The following is a 19,305-nucleotide window of genomic DNA, read 5'->3' as shown; positions in this document are numbered from 1 at the left end:
AAAAAATTAGTATAAATTACCGTGTTTATGTTTGGAGTAGCAACAGATATAGCGCTTAAAGTGGCCGTAAAAAGCAATTACGTCTTGCAGCGGACCTTTATCAACTTTAATAAACCTCAATTTCAGACTGGTCGAACAAAAAATCCAAAAAATGACGAAGTTCTAAAAATTTCATTACTTCAGGCTGAAAAACTCTCAAAAATGACCTTTTAACCTTGAATTACAGGCCTTCCCAGTAGCTTCACCACTCTGAGTACTTGAGGGACTACTAAACCCGGGCCTCTAATGAAAATTGATGCCCGCTGAGCTTTACCTGTTTATCCCGTTTTGAAAGCTCAAAGTCATGAAAACAGGTGTGAAAACATCTTACAAAAATAAAAAAAAAGACAGAGCACCAATACAATCCAATTCTTGGATTGTAAAAAATAGGAGCGCTATAATAGCCGGCTGAGCAGATGAGAGCGGCTAGTAATAAACTGGAAAATGAAGTTTTTCCCTCTAGGATTCGAAACACGTATCAAACACATAAAAATGACAAGCCTCGCATATATCTCACTTTTGAAAAGCATAGAACAAAAACGCTAAATTAATAGCTAATTGGAAAGACACAAACGTGTATAAGCACTAGAACGTAGCAATCTGAGATGCCACTTAAGCAATTCTTTGCTTTAGCGTAATCCCTTAACTGGTACCGATCACCTCACAAAGTTACAATAAAGATTAGAGATTGCAATTGTTTTATCGAATGTTTTAATTATGAATCCAAACATATACCATGACCACCATGTTTCTCAAAAAGGATAAGAACCGAGTCCAAAGTTTTATAAAAAAATACTCTGCAGTTCAAAAGGAGGGAATCTGAATTTATTGCCCCTCGGTTCTCTACACAACCTTAGATACGCAAATTGGAGGATAAAACCACAAAATACTGTTAAAACCCTGTAGTTTTCAAAAAATCACCAATGCCAACGACAAAAAACCTGCTATTTAAAATTCTGAGATTCTGATTTCAAAATATGATTTTCTCAATTTAAATTTCAACAGAAATGTCTTAAATACTGTAGCCTTATGATTACTTAGCTTGGGTGACCTCCATTGAAACTCAATTAGAGATTAAACTCCAACTTTTGAGTTAATGAGAGAATGAATGTCATTTTATTTGAGTGGGTCAGATCATGTGTTAAAACTTTCATCACACGATTGGCCTAAAATGCAGTAACAAATGACTTCAAGCATATCAATTCAGTTGCTGAGTGGAGATAAGTGAAAAAAATGCAGTTTGCTCTATTGCCGCCAGGCCAAATGGTCGTAACGAAAATCGGGGAAAACAAATAAAAAAACATAACCGACTAATGTTGCGCAAATTGCTCTCTAACAACAGGCGAGAGGTTGGCTAAGGTAGTAACCAGCTGTGACTTAGGGATGCTAGCGTTAATGGGGAGGTTGGGGGGGGGGGGGGTGTCGAGCGCTGTTGGTATGGTTGGAGAACAGGGGGTCCAAAACGCCAAGTGTATGAGGGTGGTGGACGGAGGAGTGTTGGGGGGGGGGGTGACATAATGGGGGCTGTTAAATTTTAAAAAGATTAAGAACTGCCCTTCACACCATGAAATTGTTTCCTCAAAACAGTTTCGGTGAATTGCATCATTAGAGAATAGTAAGGCCCTGAGAGCTCCACAGCCACTGAATCCACTGTGCCCTCCGCACTTTATCTGTTTATCTCTTTTTTTGAGGACAAAAAGTTAAGTGTCAGAAAAAAACCGCTTAAAGAACGGGACTAATATAATTGCAACAAAATTCATTTGCGAGTATGGAAAAGACAAGTCCTGAACTACTACTTTCATTGGCTAAAAAGGGGCTGAAACGGGCAAGGAACACAATTAGAATAATAACCTTGCGGTCGCTTCACAGATAGTAACTAAAGCAAATACTAGCAACGGCTCTTGCTTAATGCCTTCAAGTCTAACAAAAAATATTTTGCAAAGGACGACTGCAAAACCTGCTTCAAACTTACATCATTCCAGAGCAATTTGCCGCCTGACAGATTGCTCTCGAACGCCAGGCTAGAGGGGTTGACTTTGGTTGTGGCCAGCTTAAGCTTTGGGGGAGCCGCAATGGTTTACAGGGGTATCGAAAGAGTAAGCGCGGGCAAAAAGTTTGTGTGAGATCGTGTGTGCGCGCGTGTGTGAATATGTATGTATAGTGTCCCACAAAGATGAAATAACCGGACGTTTCAAAAAGCGCTGTCCACATTGCCCACGTGCATGTTTTGGTGGTTTTCGAACCTTCGATTAGTTCAATTTTATGGATGTTTGTATGCATGCATGCATGTATGTATGCGTGCGCTCGAGTGCGGAGTCTAAACGTACCTAGATGCCGTCTATACGATGTTCTGCTTCCTCGACAGTCTCGGTAAACGGTACTTTTAGATGAGACACCCTACGAAGGCTCTAAGAGCTAAACAGAGTTAATTCCATGTGTTTTATCAAATTATCAAATTTTTGACGAGCAGTCAAATTGCTCAAGCGAGCGAAAGCACTCTAGGAGAACGGTTAAAATGGTCAATGTTTTGCTTCAAAAAGACACAGATCTAGAACGATTGCTTCAAATTTCGTTCAAGAGCTATGAAAAAGTCGACAATTACCTGTAAGATTTGAGCTCCTCTTCCATTCCATCTCCCTGAATAGAAAATCCGTTCTTCCATAATTTGAGAACAAGCGACATGCTCTTAGGACCACTGCCCATTGCACCCGAAGGGTCTGCAATCACTTCGGTGTCATCTGAAGTCTCTCCTAATTTGTAGCCAGTTCCACGGAATGTTTGTGCTTGTCGGTCTACAAACAGTATGCTGATCTTTATCTTTTGGGTTTTTGATCACATGCCCCCCAGCGTGAAAAATGCACCTCTCATGCGCGTGTGTTACGTTATCACATCATAACGTGCCATAAAATGTTACACAACGAGGGGGGAAGGGGGGGGGTGCGTTACGTACTGCGCACCAAAACGCATAAGATCTCAATTTTGGGAACTGTTTCGCATTCCACGGCAAATTTTAACCATCTGATATTTTAAAATTCAAAACGCTCTCTGGTTGTCTAGTCCAATCTTGATTAAGATGAATGCATTTTGTCAAATATAAACAAGCCTGTCAGAAAATTATCTTGCAGTCTTAAATGCGCTCTTGTAATATCTGGCAACATACTAATACTCGTGTACTATTCCGTCAACATTGGAGTTCAATAAGTGACAGTTTTTGTGCAGTTCACGAAAAAAAAACAATTATAAACCGTAGATACGTACAAGTAAATTATTTTCAATTACAACTATTGAATTTTTCATTTGAAATTATTGGTCAAATAGTTGAAATAATACGTGTTTTTAGGTTTGAAATTATGGCGCGTTTAAGTCGCAAAGAAATAGAATTAACTTAAATTATAGAATTTATATTAAAACAAGAAGAGTACACAGTAGAAACATATCAAATATATTAATCACAACTACCAGGACGCAAACAAAAAGTTCATCAGGATACAGTTCATCAGTGCTTATTAATAAAAATCATTTGCAAATAAATGTTTGTACTTCACCAAATTGAGTTTTCTTGACACTACCTAATTTTAAAATAAAACTTGCTCTCCGCGCAAACATATTAACAACCATTGAGAATAGTAGTTATAATAGTTGAAATAATATCTTTAACAAGTAGGCTTGGTAATGTTTGTTCGCAGAATGTTCCGACCCCACTCATCCTAATTTTTGGCTTGTGTGCCAAATGAAGCACAGATAGGGATCTTTCAAAATATTCAAGAGTATTTCGAGCCTTGTAATATAAACCAAATGTATTCTAAAATAACAAACGTCTATACCAGTGAGGTTACTCTTTTACTAGAATGGAAAAAATTGAACAGATCAAAATTTGTGTTTAAAAACGATATCAATTCTAATACAATTCGTCTAAACCATTTCTGTCATCGAAACACTTGACTTTGCTCGCATAAAATTTCAACAGAAAAGTCAGCAGTCACCAAGAAAGTACTCTTACAATTCTTTTCCCGTGATCAGATGTTAGCAACAAAAATCGAGGACGACGACAATTCAAAAAATTAGAGACAGACACCTGAAATACCATCCAAAGAAATTGGTAAAGCAAAAGCCTCCCTATAATCTTCAGTAAAAGAAAGAAAGACAGAAAAGCTTTTATTAGAACACGAACAGACATTCATATTTCATAGCATATTAATCGACAAATGTTTTGTTTTTAACCTACTTGGAAAAATTGAAAGTTCAATTTTGGTTTTTGCTTTTGATACCGACGGAAGTTTTCGTCGCAGTTTGCAAGCGTAAAGAGATCGTTTTGAAACAAACATGTGTAGAGGATCGGCTGTACCAATGTCCATAATTTTGTCAAAAATGGGTTGATCACTCTCCTTGATATGTTGCTTGAGAGGTTTGAAATAGTCAATGCCAATTCTAATTCTAACTGCCTTTTTTCCAATTCTAACTGCCTCCAATGCCAGTTCTAACTGCCTTTTTTCCAATTATAACTGCCGCCAATGCCAGTTCTAACTGCCTTGTTCTGGCAACCATCTAGTTGTCTCTTGCAACCAAAAGAAAAGCATTTGGAAGAAAAATGCACAAACCAAAACTACAGGTCGAGCGAGATGTTGCCAATGCGACAGGAAAACAAAGACAAACAATACCGGGCAAAAATCAAAAATAGCAGATGTTTCCTGAAAAAAAAGCAAAACCAAAGTCGTTAAAACTGTTACATAAATTGTGAAACCGTAAAAAAGCTATTATACTCCAATAGAGAGCCAATGACACCTGTCACTAATGAGATTAAATGGCAGCAAAGCCAAGAACTTACCTAAACTTAGACCTTTTGGAAAGCAATCAGTGTCAAAGTCGCTAAACCTTCAGATATCATCAGAAGTCATGCAAAAACTTGAATTATGCCACAGAGAGTCAAGCTACATGTATTTATTGAGAGTGGAATTCAACAAGTAGGGCAACAAATAAGGGCAAAATGTCACTAATAATGTATCATACAGTGATTAAGACGAAAAATTGAGATAGTGTCGAAGTAATTGGGACATTGCGACTGATCGATAATCCAACAAAAAATGAAGGAAACAAGGTTAAAAGGACCAGAAATTCGACAAAATCCATAGTGATAAAGCTACAAAATGGAGACAATAAATAGGTTTGGTTATGCTTCATTGGACAACTAACCGCAATTGTCATTATTGTGACCAAGTGATAGGACAAAAAAAAGACCAAGGAGTACGGGCAAAACTCAAAAACTCCCTAATTTAATATGAAGACAACATAAAAGTAAAAAATTCGCTGTCCGTTTATCTTGACATTATTTTTAAAAGAAATCAACAAATCGTTTTTCTCTTCCCATTTAGTTCCGGTGTGAACAAATACCACTATAGCATTTGACTTCTCATTGACGACATCGAAAGGTCGTGACAACACCTAAAAATGACAGCGCACTCAAAACAAAACAACAATTTAGTAAATATCAATTTGCTTTTGATAAATAGTGCCGCAAAAGTTCAAAATCACCATTAAATTTTAAAACCTTCCACAATCTTAGCAGACCTAATCTTGGACACCAGGAAACATCGTTTTCTAGTTTCAAAAAGCAACACTCACCAAAGCAAAAAAGTGTTTGAAAGCAAATGGTGTCATGGTCAATAACATTAGCTGCAAGTTGCATTCAATAAAACAAAAACTATCATTGCCTTCGAGGGTTATAGAGTCCTTTTATCTTCGAGAACGGAAAAAAACAAAAATTGTATTTTTTTTCAGTTTCAAAATTATTGTTACTTTTTCATTATTGTTATAAGGATTATTCAAAAGGCTCAAATTCACAAAAACTAAGATTGAAACATAAGCCAATAACATCAATTTATAATTTATCCGAAATCATATGGGAATTATTATTAATGAAACTAAGTTGAAAGTCGACTACAAGCACACAAAATGACGAGAACTATATTGAAAGATAAAATACTTAGGACATAAGTTTTCGCTACAAGCTGAAAACACTAAAATGACAAATCAATCCCTCTCAGTGATAAAACAACAAAAAGCACGGCAGATATGGTCAAAATTCAAACATCTTGGGTAAGCTGCCTATAAGGTGCAAAAACATAAGCTACCACTGTGTTTCTAATTAAAACGGCAAATTAGTTCAAAAGTTTTTTTTACTTCAAACAAAAAGCAACGTGGAAGAATTTAGCTCCTTAAAATCACTTTCTTTTCTACTCCAGTGTGACTTAAACCACTGCTCCAATTCGATCTGCAATTGAAATTAAGTCAAAAATATCAATAACACTTTGAAGAAGCAAAACAGGACAAGTCCTGAAACACGATTCAAAGAAAAATATGAAACTCTGTTACTTAACAAACAGCTTAATTTGATTAAAAGCCAAGCAGGCAGAAAAATAGTATATACAATTTAGAGAGAAAAAATTAATTTGGATATATATACCGACTTAAATTATCGAAAAACGCAATTTTTAAGTCTGTTCTTTGGAGCCAGTTCTCATGAAGAAAATCTCAATTTTGAAAAATCAATCAAACTTTCAGCAAAAAAAGTGGGGATCGAACAATTCAGCAACCCTCCGCTGTTTTTAAGAAAAGTAAAAGTAAAATCAATACAAAATTTTAACAGATTTGAGCATAAATTGAGCAAAAATTACAAAAAATGTGAACAAAAATTGAAAATCAGTCGAATGTTCACAAAACTTTTAATTTCGATAACTCCACGAAAATGACAAAAATCCTGCAAAAATATTCTACCTTAGACGAGCTTTCTCGCATCTTTTTACGTCAACAAGATCGCTCGGCCAGAAATTACTGAACAAAAAAAGCCGCCACTTGAGCATATGCCCCCCCCCCAAATAAGTGGAGTCGGAACAATAATAGTTCAATAATAATATTCAGACTATTCAACAAGACAACAAATAAGTTTCATTGAATCTTGTGTGGATCAATAATATAGATAGTTAATGGGACTTAATGATGCAGAACTATGAATAACAGTTTAACAGATGGACAACGCAGTTAGCAAATAATTACCTCCACTACTCCCACTTCCACCTGCCACCGGCTCAGCCCCATGGGCTCTGGCTGAGTCAAACATGTGCTGGATCAGTTTACCCGGCTTCTTTTTACCCTTGTTCGGACCAACCACCTGTTGACCGGAGTGCTCACTGCCCCCAACGTAGAAGGCCTGTCCCTCTTCATCACTGCTGTCCTCATTCTCCATTCCACCGCCTCCATTCGACATATCTGAAAACAACCAAAGGAATTTTGAATTTCGAGTTTTGATCTTTAAATTTTGTTTGCTGACCTCGCAAAGCGATGGTTGATCTGGTTGTAGTCTCGTGCAAGAAAAAGATCCCGAAAACATTGTTGCTTTGGGAACGCTCGGATATTTTAATTTCAACGCGTATTCAGCACCTCCAACCATCAGATAAAATCATATTAAAAAGTGCATTCGATTCACATTTTCGCAACGCTTAGTCCAAGAAAGCACAACTTTAAGGAGTGATAAATAAAAGAAGCAATGCTGCACGAAGAGAAATTTTGCCAATATAGGGTGATATTGTTCAACTTCTGATTCAATTTTGCTCCACTCCACAATTGAATTTGTGATTTCTTCAGTCAAAGAAGGAAACTAAAGACGTGATCTGTAATGAACTCAATGAGAAAAAAATTCAATGAGCAAAGTAGGAATTCAACAAGTACTGTAATTTTTGTCCTCCAATCAATGAACAAAAAATTCTCTGTAGAAATGTGAATTTGGGTGAAATAGCCAAGTAATATTAATACATCCTACCCTTAAAGCTAAAAATCTTGTTGTTTTTGTCTTGATTTTTCAAATAGTTCTTCAGCAAAAAATTCTACAACTCCTAAAATTCTTGAAAAGATCAATTTGAAGTTTAGTTCTTGAAAATAGGAATTTCATTAAAGGTATAGACGAGGATTAAATATTTTGCTTTTTAAAATACATATGGAAAATTTTTAATTTATCGAAATGTGAGTTTGTTTTTTCCATTTGGTTAATCCTACACTTCTGAAATATTCAGTTTCCCAAATAAACCATTAAATAATGGAGAGCGTGACTGAGGCGGGCCAAAGTTTTAAGATTGAGAACTTCCCTTGACCTCATGAAGATGTCTCAAAATAGTTTCCATGAATCTCATTTGAAAATGGGACCGCAGACGGTACCGAAAGAACAGCAGGTATGATGATGTAAAGTTTGACAATTTTTGATGCTATACTCTAATTGAGGGCAAGTGAAACGCACTTGACCACTCTAGCTGAGTAGGTTAAAAATGATAATATCTCAGCTGGCAAAGCCTCACTTGTCCGTGGTTAATTCCCAACCTATTAAATTATTAAGACTGAACATGGTATACACAACATTAGCATCTTCTAATAATCGCCTAATAGCCAAAGTGAGAAATTCTCTCCACAGTCAATTTTGACCGATCGATATGTGGAGCAAAGAAAGTTGTAAATGACACCAATAGAAAGTCTATGAAGCACAGAATATATCATTGGGACGATTCGCTGAATTCACTTTTTGATGCCCAAATTCGGCCTATTTAATTTCGTCTTCGAGAAATTTTTCCAGTTGCCCAGAAAAACCAAAAGCTAAGTAACCTTCAATTTCGAAAAAAATACTTTGTTGCTTTTAACCTATAAATAAATTCTATCGAAAGTTTTCCTCAAACGTGTTTTACCATAAAACAAAGCGTTTAATTTTCAATTATATTTGCATTATTGGCGTTTTGACTCTGCTTTACCAGTTTTTGCACATTACTCATTGTGAACTTGATTCCTAGATTACGCTTTAAAGGCAACTGTTCATAAAACGCTTTTTTTTCTTCAGAAAGAATATCAAGAACAGAAATATTGACAAATTTAGATGTAGAAATCAGCAGAAAATTTTAATCAAAATATGTTTGCAGATTTTTTCTGGACAATAGAAAACGGTTCCACAATCAAGGAAAAATAGGATTCGAATCACCTGAATTCATTGAAACACTTCTGATTTCAACTTATTCGTAGCCATGAGATTGCTCCAGCAAAGCAAAATACAGAGCTAGAACAATTTTTGTGATATTAACTGCCATATTTAATTAGATTACTTGGCTTACATCATCAACGAGGCAAAAAGGTCTCCACTTTTTCATGCTTTTCCGAGTAATATCTCTCTCTCTCTCTCTCTCTCTCTCTTTACATGTTTTTGGTTAAACCAACGAAATAAATACCACTCAGAAAGCAAAATGAATTTAGGAAGTTATAACTTTTCCGTTTTTGCCCCCAGCTCAGTGCGTTTATACTATTTGCACACCCAGATTCACGTGCAATATATTTAAAAAAAAATTATTAGTAACTGGGGTTGCAAAACATACTGGGGACACAAAAAGAAAAGGCCAGCAGTTACATAAAAGTATCAAGATTAGTGAAAATGAATGAACCTGTGTAGGAAGTTTCGAGACAGAGAAGCAGAAGTCCCCAAAAACAATTCAAGAAAAAACTACAGAAAAAACCAATTGTGACTACCTGGTTGATGTCACAACTATTGATGTTTTTTGTTATTGATAAAGCAAACGAAGCTACGCAATTGGGAGAATATATAGAAAAAAAATACTAATTCAAACTTCCTGTTGTATAAAAGAGATCAAAATAAGAGTGAATACACGGCTTAAAGTTAGCACCCTTATGAACCAGACATCATGGAAAAATCAAAAAAGATCTTTCGATAAAAAAAAATTCCGAGCTGAAATGAGGATTAAAATAAAATCTATTTGGATTCTCAAAATAGGTGGCGTTCCCCTTATTGAGAGATTAGCAAATATTGAAATCTTTCAAAATCTGAAAAAAAATATAAACCAACCAAAAGGGTGTATCGGATTAATTTGTGGCAACGTTGCAGACAAAATTGAGATTGAAATAATCAAATAATGAAGAATTCAACCACCTTCATCTCCTGAGGGACGTTTTTCTATGTGAAAACACTGAATTAGTAAATCAGATTGTAGCTATATACCTCTGCAGTTAAATAAATCTTTGAGTCAGCTTAAAACAACAGGAAGAGGTCCATGGTGTATTTTTGATTTTAGTACTTGAAAACAAATTTTAAAATGATACAGCTAGAGGACATAAAAATTCTCAATTCTTAAAAAATATGGAATTTCAAAGAACCATTAATTGCGTAGAGTAAGCATCAAAAACAATGCAGTGTACTTTATTGGAGAGCAATTGACACCTACCATTTTTTTTTATTGGACACCAGGACAAATTGTTTATTTGCAGTTAATCAAATTGCTGATTAATTATTAATTTGGGATAACAGTTAAAACTGTGAACTAATTTGAAATAACAGTAAAAGAAGCATCAACGCATATCAACAAAAAATCGAACTTCTTTTCTCGTACTACGAAAAAAAAAAACAATCGGGCCTTAAGCTGTTTGTTTTGTGTCACTTCTTTAGACACAAAACAATGAGATGAGTGCAAGAAACTGCCCCTAACCACTGATATTGGTTATGTTTTATTGATTGACAAAAATGAAACAAAGAACTTCAAAAGTGGTCTAAAATGTGACCAAAATCCAAAATAAAGTACCAATAGATTTTGTTTTCATTTTCAAATCAGTGTAGCCCAAAAAATAACGCAGTGCAGAATCAGTCACAGCTGGTCGCTTTACAGTTACTGGTGCATGCGAAAGGAGTGCGTGATATTGCCAATACATGAATTTTCGTAGATTTTTCATGTTCGATTTGAAATGAAATCATAATTCAAACACTCATTAACAATGAGTGTTTAAAATTCCCCAATAAAAGAAAATTGAACAAAAAAGCTAGCCTAAAAGAGGCGATAAACGATCAAATATTCATTAAAAAATTATTAAATATTGGCTGCACAGTTTTCAAAGTTTTCATAAAAACAATTTTTTGTTTGCTTTTCTAGATAGAGACATTAAGAAAATAGTAAAATTTATTTTTTTTCTGATATAACCTTTAAAAACCGCTAGTTGTCTGAATTAACTGAATTTGTACCAAATTTTTGCTAAACTCGATCAAAAATGAGGTTCAAATGGAGTACAGAGTGGGTCAAAATTGTTGACAAAACTTCTTTCAAAAAGGCGAAATTCCTAAAATTTTTGTTTTAGTGAAATTTTAGATAAAGAGAGCTTTAAATTGATACGTTGGATTTGGATGCCCTAAAATGTTGGTCTGGGATGCCCTAAAAAATTGTCTGAAAACTGTCAAAAAAAAGTTGGGCTTGCAAAAGTTCTCCGACAATTAGGTTATGCTATGAAGTTTGGCGTATATTACTTTTTTTGTCACCACTTCTGAACCAAAACAACCATTTTTACACAATCTACAATAACTCCTGGCTGATACTGCAACGAGGGTTATCCTCGCAGTTAAAAACATTCAAAAATATTCGATTTTCAAGTTATGGCACCTCAATTTAAAATTTTCTGTTCCAATACCTCCCCAATTTTCAGTCTCATCTCAAAACAGTCGAAAGATTAAAACTGACTCGGCATCATAGTCATTATTTTCGGCCGGGACAAGCAAAATAATTATATAAAAACACTTTTAATTTCGCCACTTGACCAAGTTTTCAACGCTTCAGAAGGATATTTTCAAAATACAACTATCTGTGAATAATTCGTTATGGTTTTGGTGAAGAACCAATTACTTTTTATTGACTTAGCTGCTGCTAACGTTTGCTACATTCAATGTTTTGCGAAAGTCTGAGTATTTCATTGTCGCCGGAGAAAACCGAAACATGAGTTATTTATCTAAAAACAAAAATTTATCCTTTTTGCGTTAATTTTTTTACGTTGTTAGCCTCAAAAAACGTGAAAGCAACACAAAGATGGCTTCAATGGAAAAAACAGCTTTACACAAAAAAACTTTCTATAATTTTATCGTATATTCCATAGATTCCTGATCGAATCGATGCGCACAATACCATTTTTTGATAGCTTAAAGAAGAAACAACAAAACATTATCAATCTGTGTCGTAGGAAATTTTTTACGTTAAATCTGTTTTTGGTTCTGTTTATCTACGTCGCACTGTGCATTGGATCCAAACAAAATTGAATTCAAAAAATATCTTATTTAAAACAAAAATTTCTCTCGAATGACAGGCGGCGAAATTTAATTCAGGGGCTGTAGCCTAGATAATTTTTCTTTGTGGGTGCAAATACATCAGCCGAAGGTAGTATTCGAACCCCGGCCTCCGGAGTCCGATTCCGTCACCTCGACGGAGGTATTAACCACTCGGCTATCACGGCCTTGCGATCTACTCTATATCAATCGGTTTTGTTTGAGCAACAATTTTTATTTCAGACAGAGCAATTGAAATCACTCAAAAATCAGGAAGTGCGTTGAAAAGTTACTTGAGTAGTCAAAGATAGAAGAAAAGCGCAAAAACGGTCAAGCAAAAAAATTTTGCATTAGACAGACAGGTTTACAACAATTGCTTCTCATTCGAGAACAATTAATTACCAAAGAGCAGCGGGTAATTTCTGATGACTTTGCATCATAAAAGAAATAGTCATCTATCACATCAGTAAAAAAAACCACCAGCGGGAACCTAAAAAATTCTAAAAGTTATGTTGACTGAAAACATTAAGAAAAACTTTAAAAGCTGAAAATAGGCAAAAAAAACATACTTGCTTCAGGTGACTGACTTTAATAATCATCAAATTAATTGCGCCCGTCCTACTACCAATTAGGCGACTTAAAAAAACAGCACAGAAAAATAATTACAAAAGATAAGCTGTTCCGGTCGGTGGGATTGCTCTTAAATGATAGGCAGGAGTTAATTGTCCCGTCTCTTACAGGGGAGGGTGTCTAATGTCACTCAGCGGTTTCAGATGGTATTAAAGCTCATTTTAAAAAAGTATATACTCAACATAACCGACTAACGTCGTGAAAATTGCTCTCAAACGACTGGCGAAAGGTTGGTTTCCGTAGCAGCCAGTTAAGTTTTAGTGATGCTAGCATTAGGGGGTGTGAGCAGTGTGGAGGGTGGGGGTCAAGCGTTGAGGGGGCGAAGGGTCCAGCGATGGAAGTAGGGTTATGGGAGGTATAGAGGCGAAGGGGTCCAAATCGCCAGGTTTGTCGACTGTGGTCGGGGGAGTGTCGGGGGTCAAAAGATTAAGATCCTCCATTCACACCTTGAAATTATCTCAAAAGTTTTGATTAATCGCATACTTCGAGAGCTGATCTGCCACTTAATGCCCTCCGAACGCTGCTTGTTATCTCGTTTATGGGGACAAAGACTCAAATGAGTGAGACGAAACATCAGTCAAGCAAGAAAAAACGCATCAAAAAGACCACAGGTCTAATGTAATTGTTACAAACTTCATTTGAGAGCAATTGAAAACATGCCCGAGAGATAACCGGAAAGTAGCCGCGATTGACTCCCATACCCCGATTGGGATTGAAGAAACAGAAAAATGCACAAAAACTATTGTACAAAAACATTGCAAAATTTCCGGGTACCACTTCGAATTTCGACATACTCTTGTTTCTAAATTAGAGTATACAGATCGTTAAAAAGAAAGCAGCCCAATACATTCCAACTTTCCGGAATTCAAAAAAGGACCGCTAACATTGCCAGTTGAGATGAGGGCATGGCGGCTTTTATTAAGATAAGTTGGATCTATACTGTTTCGCCTCCCCCCCCAGTGTTTTGTACGCCCCTAGTTACAAATATGTTGTTATATAGCACTTTACCATGCAATAAAATAGCACGTGCTCCTGGAGGGTCTAAAAATATAAGTTCACTAAGGTGGGGGGGGGGCAAAACAGAACAGATTCGATCCAAAACAGAACAGATTCGATCAGTTTAGCAGCCTAATTTCAGAATGAGAGAAATTTACATCAGACAAAAATCAAGTCAAGCATGATGAAAGTCACTCAAACGCTTAATGCTCTAACAAAAAATTGGTCAACGGAAAAATTGCACTGCTACAAAATTCCTACGAGAGCCATTAATTAAACAAAATAGAACGTTTATGTTGACACATCTCCTGAAAAATTAGCTGATCCATGTCAATGACGAGACATGAAGAATCAGAATATCAAAACAATTTCCTATCTTTAGACTTGACGCCGAAAAATCAAGCTAATAATCTTGCTCCACTAACATCAAGGAATAGGAACGCTACAAAGCGCGCCCACCGGCCCGCCCGGGACAATCTATAATAGCGCTTTTTCGGAGAACGTCGGCTATCTTGATCTTTTATTCAAAATTTGGCATCTTTGCCTATCGGCTTGCTTGACTGCCACCGAGGAAGTATACTCAACAACAAAAGCAGCTTAGCACCCTATAGTTTTATAAACTAAATATTCGATATCTGACCTTAAATTATACCAACTTGCAATCACTTATTTATTTTAAAAAAATGCAACAGTCATTCCCTAAGCCGGTGATCTTGGCTATCAAAACCTTTAGTTTGACAAAAAAACGTAACACTAACTGAACACATAATCCATTGTCAAAGCGTAAATTTCAGCAATTTTTTATAGTAAAACTTACTTTAAATGTTAACTTACAACTAACTTATTTTTAATGTTTAGTATAGTTACAAATGTGACCATAACCGACTAACATCTGGAGAATCGCTCTCAAACGACCGGAGAGCGGTTGGCTTTGGTAGGAACCAGCTAGGGCTTAGGTATGCGAGCATTAGGGGGTGCGCCGAGTGGGGGGGGGGGTACCAAGCGTGGGTGTAGCGTTGTGGGAGAGCTCAACAAGAGGCGGTCAAAATCGACAGGTTGAGGACGGTTGACTGAGGGGGCGTGACAGAGGGGATCAAAAATTTAAGATTAAGAACCGCCCTTCACAACCTGAAATTGTCTCCTCAAAACAGAAATTGTCTCCTCAAAACTGAAATTGTCTCCTCAAATCCTCCTTTTGGTGAATCGCATATTTAGAGACTAGTAAGACGTGAGGCTCTAAGATAGCTGCTCAGCCACTTAATGCCCTCCAGGCGCTGCATGTTCATCCCGTTTTTGAGTACGAAAAAAGGGTCAAAAAAATTGCGTAAAAAGACCACAGCACAAATAACATAGCCGGCAAAATGTCGAAAAAAGCCGCCGTTGACCGCTTCACGCACATTGGAATTGAAACAGAAAAAGAAAAAATAAGAGAGAAATTGACATAATTTTTTGTAAGTGTCAATTGTTTTTGTGTGCAAATTCTGTATATTCGGTTAGACTCTAAAATTACACTTAATTCAGCTTCTAAACTGAACGCTATTAAGCATAATACTAATGCCAGCTAGCAATCGCTTTTATGAAATTTGGTAACCTAATACACGATGACTTAATGACCGGGTTTTATATGCTTATCCAGTTTCTTTTGATTTTGCTCTTTTGACTTCGACCGTATTCACTACGTTGCGTAATTCAATGCGTGAAAGAATTTAAAATCCATTCAGTTGAAACAGTGAAAGAAGTAAGTCCCAAGTCAAGCGTGAAAATCGTGACTTATGTAAAATGAAAAACGTGATGAAAAGGAAAGTCGAATTTAAAAAAAAAGGAGAGCGCCTCGATAATAGCCGCTGAGAGGCTGACGGCGACTATTAATAACTGCTATATTTCGTTTGAGAGCAATTAACAAGGAAGCTACGCCAGACAGCAAAATATACCAATTTCAATCTATGGTTTCAATTACTCAATGAAAACAAGAAGTCAATTCACTTTGAATTAGAATTGCGCCGAGCAAAACCGCTCAGCAATTACCGCACAAATTATACCAGCAAAAAGCTGCACAAATGTTGCAAAATTATAATGTTGAGTCAATAACGAAATTATAAAATAAAATAACAATTATGCCGTTGTCGGCTTCCCAGACAAGGGCAGGTGTTGATTTGTAGAAATTGCTTTGGAATTCCTCGACATTTCATGTGATCCGATAGTGGAGGTTGTCTGGTTTTGACCAGACATCGTCAAGTCAGTCATTGTCACAGAACTCAAGCCAGTAACTGAGCCAGCAGGAATGCTGTTTTGTGGGTGAATTGATGTTTGGGTTAAAGGTGAAGATAGAGGTAGAGTGTGATTAGCTGCTAATTTCTGGTGATTTCCAGAATTACTGAAAGGAGTGAACACATACTGCACTCCCGAAACTGAGTTACTTTGACCCGCATTTTTTAATGGAGTATTTGTTGGGTTTCGTGGCTGTTGCGCCTCATTTACTTTTTGCGCATTCGAAGCAATGACCGCAGATATTTGTGTACTTAGAGCACTGGAATTTGGCTTCTGGAGTTTGACTTGGTCAGCTGGAATGAATGAAGTTCGTATTGCGTTGCTGGGCAAAGTTGCGATTCTTGAGTTGATATGCCCGGGTCCAGTATTACCGACAATTGCGTGACTTGATTGCTGGACCAGCTTGCCTTGATCAGTGTTATTTATTGATGAGAAGTTCAGTTTTTGATGAGAGTTTGAGTGAGTAGCTGCACTGATAGCCGCTTTATAAGCCTCAGGATTTACAATATTAATCTGTTTAACTGCACCACCGGGCATTAGCTTCGCCCCAGATTCAGAAATTGCGGTTAATGGAACAAACCCGATCCCTTTTGCACTTGGAACTGCAGTATTTGCGGGAATTGACACCTTCGTCGGAGTCGAAGTCCTATTTAGTCCTTGTTCCGACGCATTGAATGGCTGGAAATTTAACTTCACACCAGCGTGGCTGAAGTTTCCAGTACCCGTTTTAAGTTTATCTGGGGTAAAAACTAAATTCTTCTGGCTTGAATTAGCAGGTGCGGTAATAAACTGTACTGCTGAAGTTACTGCGCCATCTGGCGCTTTTTGACCAGACATTGTTTGGATAACTGCCGCGGAGCGGGCACTAACTTGCCCTCCAGCTAAATTTCCAGCACTTTTCGAAGGCGTACTGGTAATTATCTTTACTGGGATTGCATTTATAACTTGGTTACTTGAAAGATTATTATTAATATTACTGTTGATAGAAACTGACAAATTATTCAATGTCGAGGAACCACTTAAAGTCCGATTTTGCGTTAGAGGTTGAAAAGTCAAATTTGATTGGCTGGTACCGCTTCGAATCTGATTGGTTGAGATAAGAGCAGAAGTTGTGGCAGGCTGACTGTTGACTATTTCTTCTCTCACAACCACATTTGGTCCAAGTTGAACAACATTACCAGCAGGCTTGATATCGGATGTCACGGTCCGATTGGAAACAACCACGCTGTTGAAAGAAACCGGAACAGGTCGCTTCACTACGATTCCAGGGTTCTTGACATACCCTATTTGGATGTCAGAACCCAAAGATTTCTGCGCGCTTGGGGATTTCTGACCTATTGCATTGTTAGCCCTGGCAGTGTGTTGCTGAGCAGGGATTCCCTGAGATAGATTCTGACGTGGACTTGCACCATTAGCCGCACTGTTTGTGACTCGTAGAAAATTCTTCACCGTTTCTTGTGTGTGTTGTTGCAATCTTACAGTCAGCTCCTCATCTTTCGCCTGCTTAGGTGTAATTTCAGAGGGTTGCTGGATGATAACTTTAGTTTCACTTTTAGGAGACCCTGTAAAGCCCAATTGCATCATTGAAATCTGAGTTGGTACAGCATTGCCGTTCGTCCGGGAATATTGCAAAAGTAATGGGTTAGGCTTTCCCGAATTTGAATTATTCGCAGGTCTTTGCTGAAGAACGATAGTATTAGACTTTGGGCCAATTAGGTTCTGTTTTCCTGGACTTCCTGCGTTGGCACTGTTTGCAACACTGTTTTGCTTCGATTCCTGCACTGAAGCCTCGTTGCTTTTCCTGGAAGTTTGTCCAATAGGATAGGATGACTTGGTAGCGACACCAGATTGATATCCTGCGAAACTTTTCTTGTTCTGAAACATCGAGGGCAATCTCACATCGCGTTTGAAGCTGGGGAAATTCGTAACCTTCAATTCACCTCCATTTTCCAGGAACGATTTCATTTCTTGAGAGGCCAAAGCCGGCGATTTCGATACCTTCGAGTCTCTAATCGGGAAATCGTTGATCAGATTTTGCTTTCTACGATCTGGCGTCACAGGAAGGTTCAAAACTGTATTTATATTGTTCGATGACGAACTTGAGGAAGAGTTGTGTCCATTCGCGTGAGTTGGTATTTTGCAATCTTCAGACGCGCAATTTGCGTCCTGTAGCTTTGCTTTTTTCGGTTGGCTCCCGTTGCTTTCTGATACATTATCATCCGGGCGTTCAACAAATAGAGTTTTGATTCCTCGTCCCACGGCTACCGTCACACCGAAGTGTTTCTTCACAGCGTTGACAAACACTGTCCTTACCTTTGTAGCAATTTGACCGTATTCCGAGTTCTTTCCATTGTACTGGTGACAGTTTTCAAACATACGAAGGCCGTCTTGAACAAACTAAAACATTGGATCTCGTCAACAAAAACAACTCCGAATGATGACGGAATTTGAAAGCGTAGACGGTGAACAACCAAAAAATAAATTCTTTTCCTCGCAATGGAAACTAGAATAGGTAAGACAAAACTGACCGTTTTTCAGGAACGTTCAAACAATGCAGCCATTATTTGTAAATCTTTTATTTGTAAATAAATTTGTAAACATTTATGCATATACATATTTCTAAACATAGCTGGCAGATTGCCAGAAAATAGCCGCAATAAATTCGTAGATCGGCAGTCTAAAAAAAAAGTAAAAAAGACAGACCAAAAAAATTCGTCTTCTCATTGAAGGCTGACCTGTTATATTTTGATTAAAAATCTGTATAAATTATTGCTGCCTCTATTAGCTGATCTCAAATAACCTTCATTTAAGGTGACACACGCCAATTTGACCTTATCTCTTTGAATTAAAGTAAATAAAAGTCAATTGCAAAGTCAGGAAGTCATTTTTGAGAGTGAGGTAAGTCAAGTGTGACCAAAAATTTAATCACGCGCATGAACAAAAAAACTCGCTCCACTAAGAGCGAAAAAAGACGTCACACATGAAATTCAGTTGAAATTGCATGAACGAATGAACAAAAAGTGGCTGTGACGTCATATGGTCGTAACAAAAATCATGACGACGAAATAAAAAAACATAGCAGGACAAGTCCTGACGTACAATTCAAAGAATTTTCATTGACTAAACAGGAAAACTAGACCTAGCATGGACTAAGAGTCAATTAAGAAAACCATTTTTAAAAAATCAGATGAAAAAAAAGAAAACAGAAAATCAATCAAAATGCCGCATGTGAACAACAAAACTACTAGCGAGAAATGAAA

General features: G+C 37.0%; 2 protein-coding genes across 4 annotated transcripts in view; both read right to left on the bottom strand.

The window, feature by feature from the left end:
* The window catches only part of LOC142334575 (NSFL1 cofactor p47-like), a 300,271-nt gene that overhangs the window by 44,787 nt on the left and 236,179 nt on the right, over positions 1 to 19,305 (bottom strand). For 2 of the 3 annotated variants that reach the window (XM_075382710.1, XM_075382719.1), the window contains exons 2-3: positions 7,090 to 7,304; positions 2,642 to 2,831 (exon numbers count right to left, since the gene is read on the bottom strand). The exons of the other annotated variant lie outside the window; for it this stretch is intronic. In XM_075382710.1, coding sequence (XP_075238825.1) covers positions 2,642 to 2,831; positions 7,090 to 7,300 — 401 coding nt within the window. In that variant the 5' untranslated portion in view covers positions 7,301 to 7,304. The remainder of the gene's footprint in view (positions 1 to 2,641; positions 2,832 to 7,089; positions 7,305 to 19,305) is intronic. 3 annotated transcript variants of the gene reach the window in all.
* Positions 15,747 to 19,305, bottom strand: part of LOC142334538 (uncharacterized) — a 239,738-nt gene continuing 236,179 nt past the window's right edge. Inside the window, exon 11 of the mRNA XM_075382652.1 lies at positions 15,747 to 18,442. Coding sequence (XP_075238767.1) covers positions 15,890 to 18,442 — 2,553 coding nt within the window. The 3' untranslated portion in view covers positions 15,747 to 15,889. The remainder of the gene's footprint in view (positions 18,443 to 19,305) is intronic.

The sequence above is a fragment of the Convolutriloba macropyga genome, chromosome 1 (assembly GCF_964194025.1).
Source record: "Convolutriloba macropyga chromosome 1, txConMacr16.3, whole genome shotgun sequence".
Taxonomy (NCBI): domain Eukaryota; kingdom Metazoa; phylum Xenacoelomorpha; order Acoela; family Convolutidae; genus Convolutriloba; species Convolutriloba macropyga.
The sequence above is the reverse complement of the archived record's forward strand: the minus strand, read 5'-3'. Positions and strand labels throughout refer to the sequence as shown.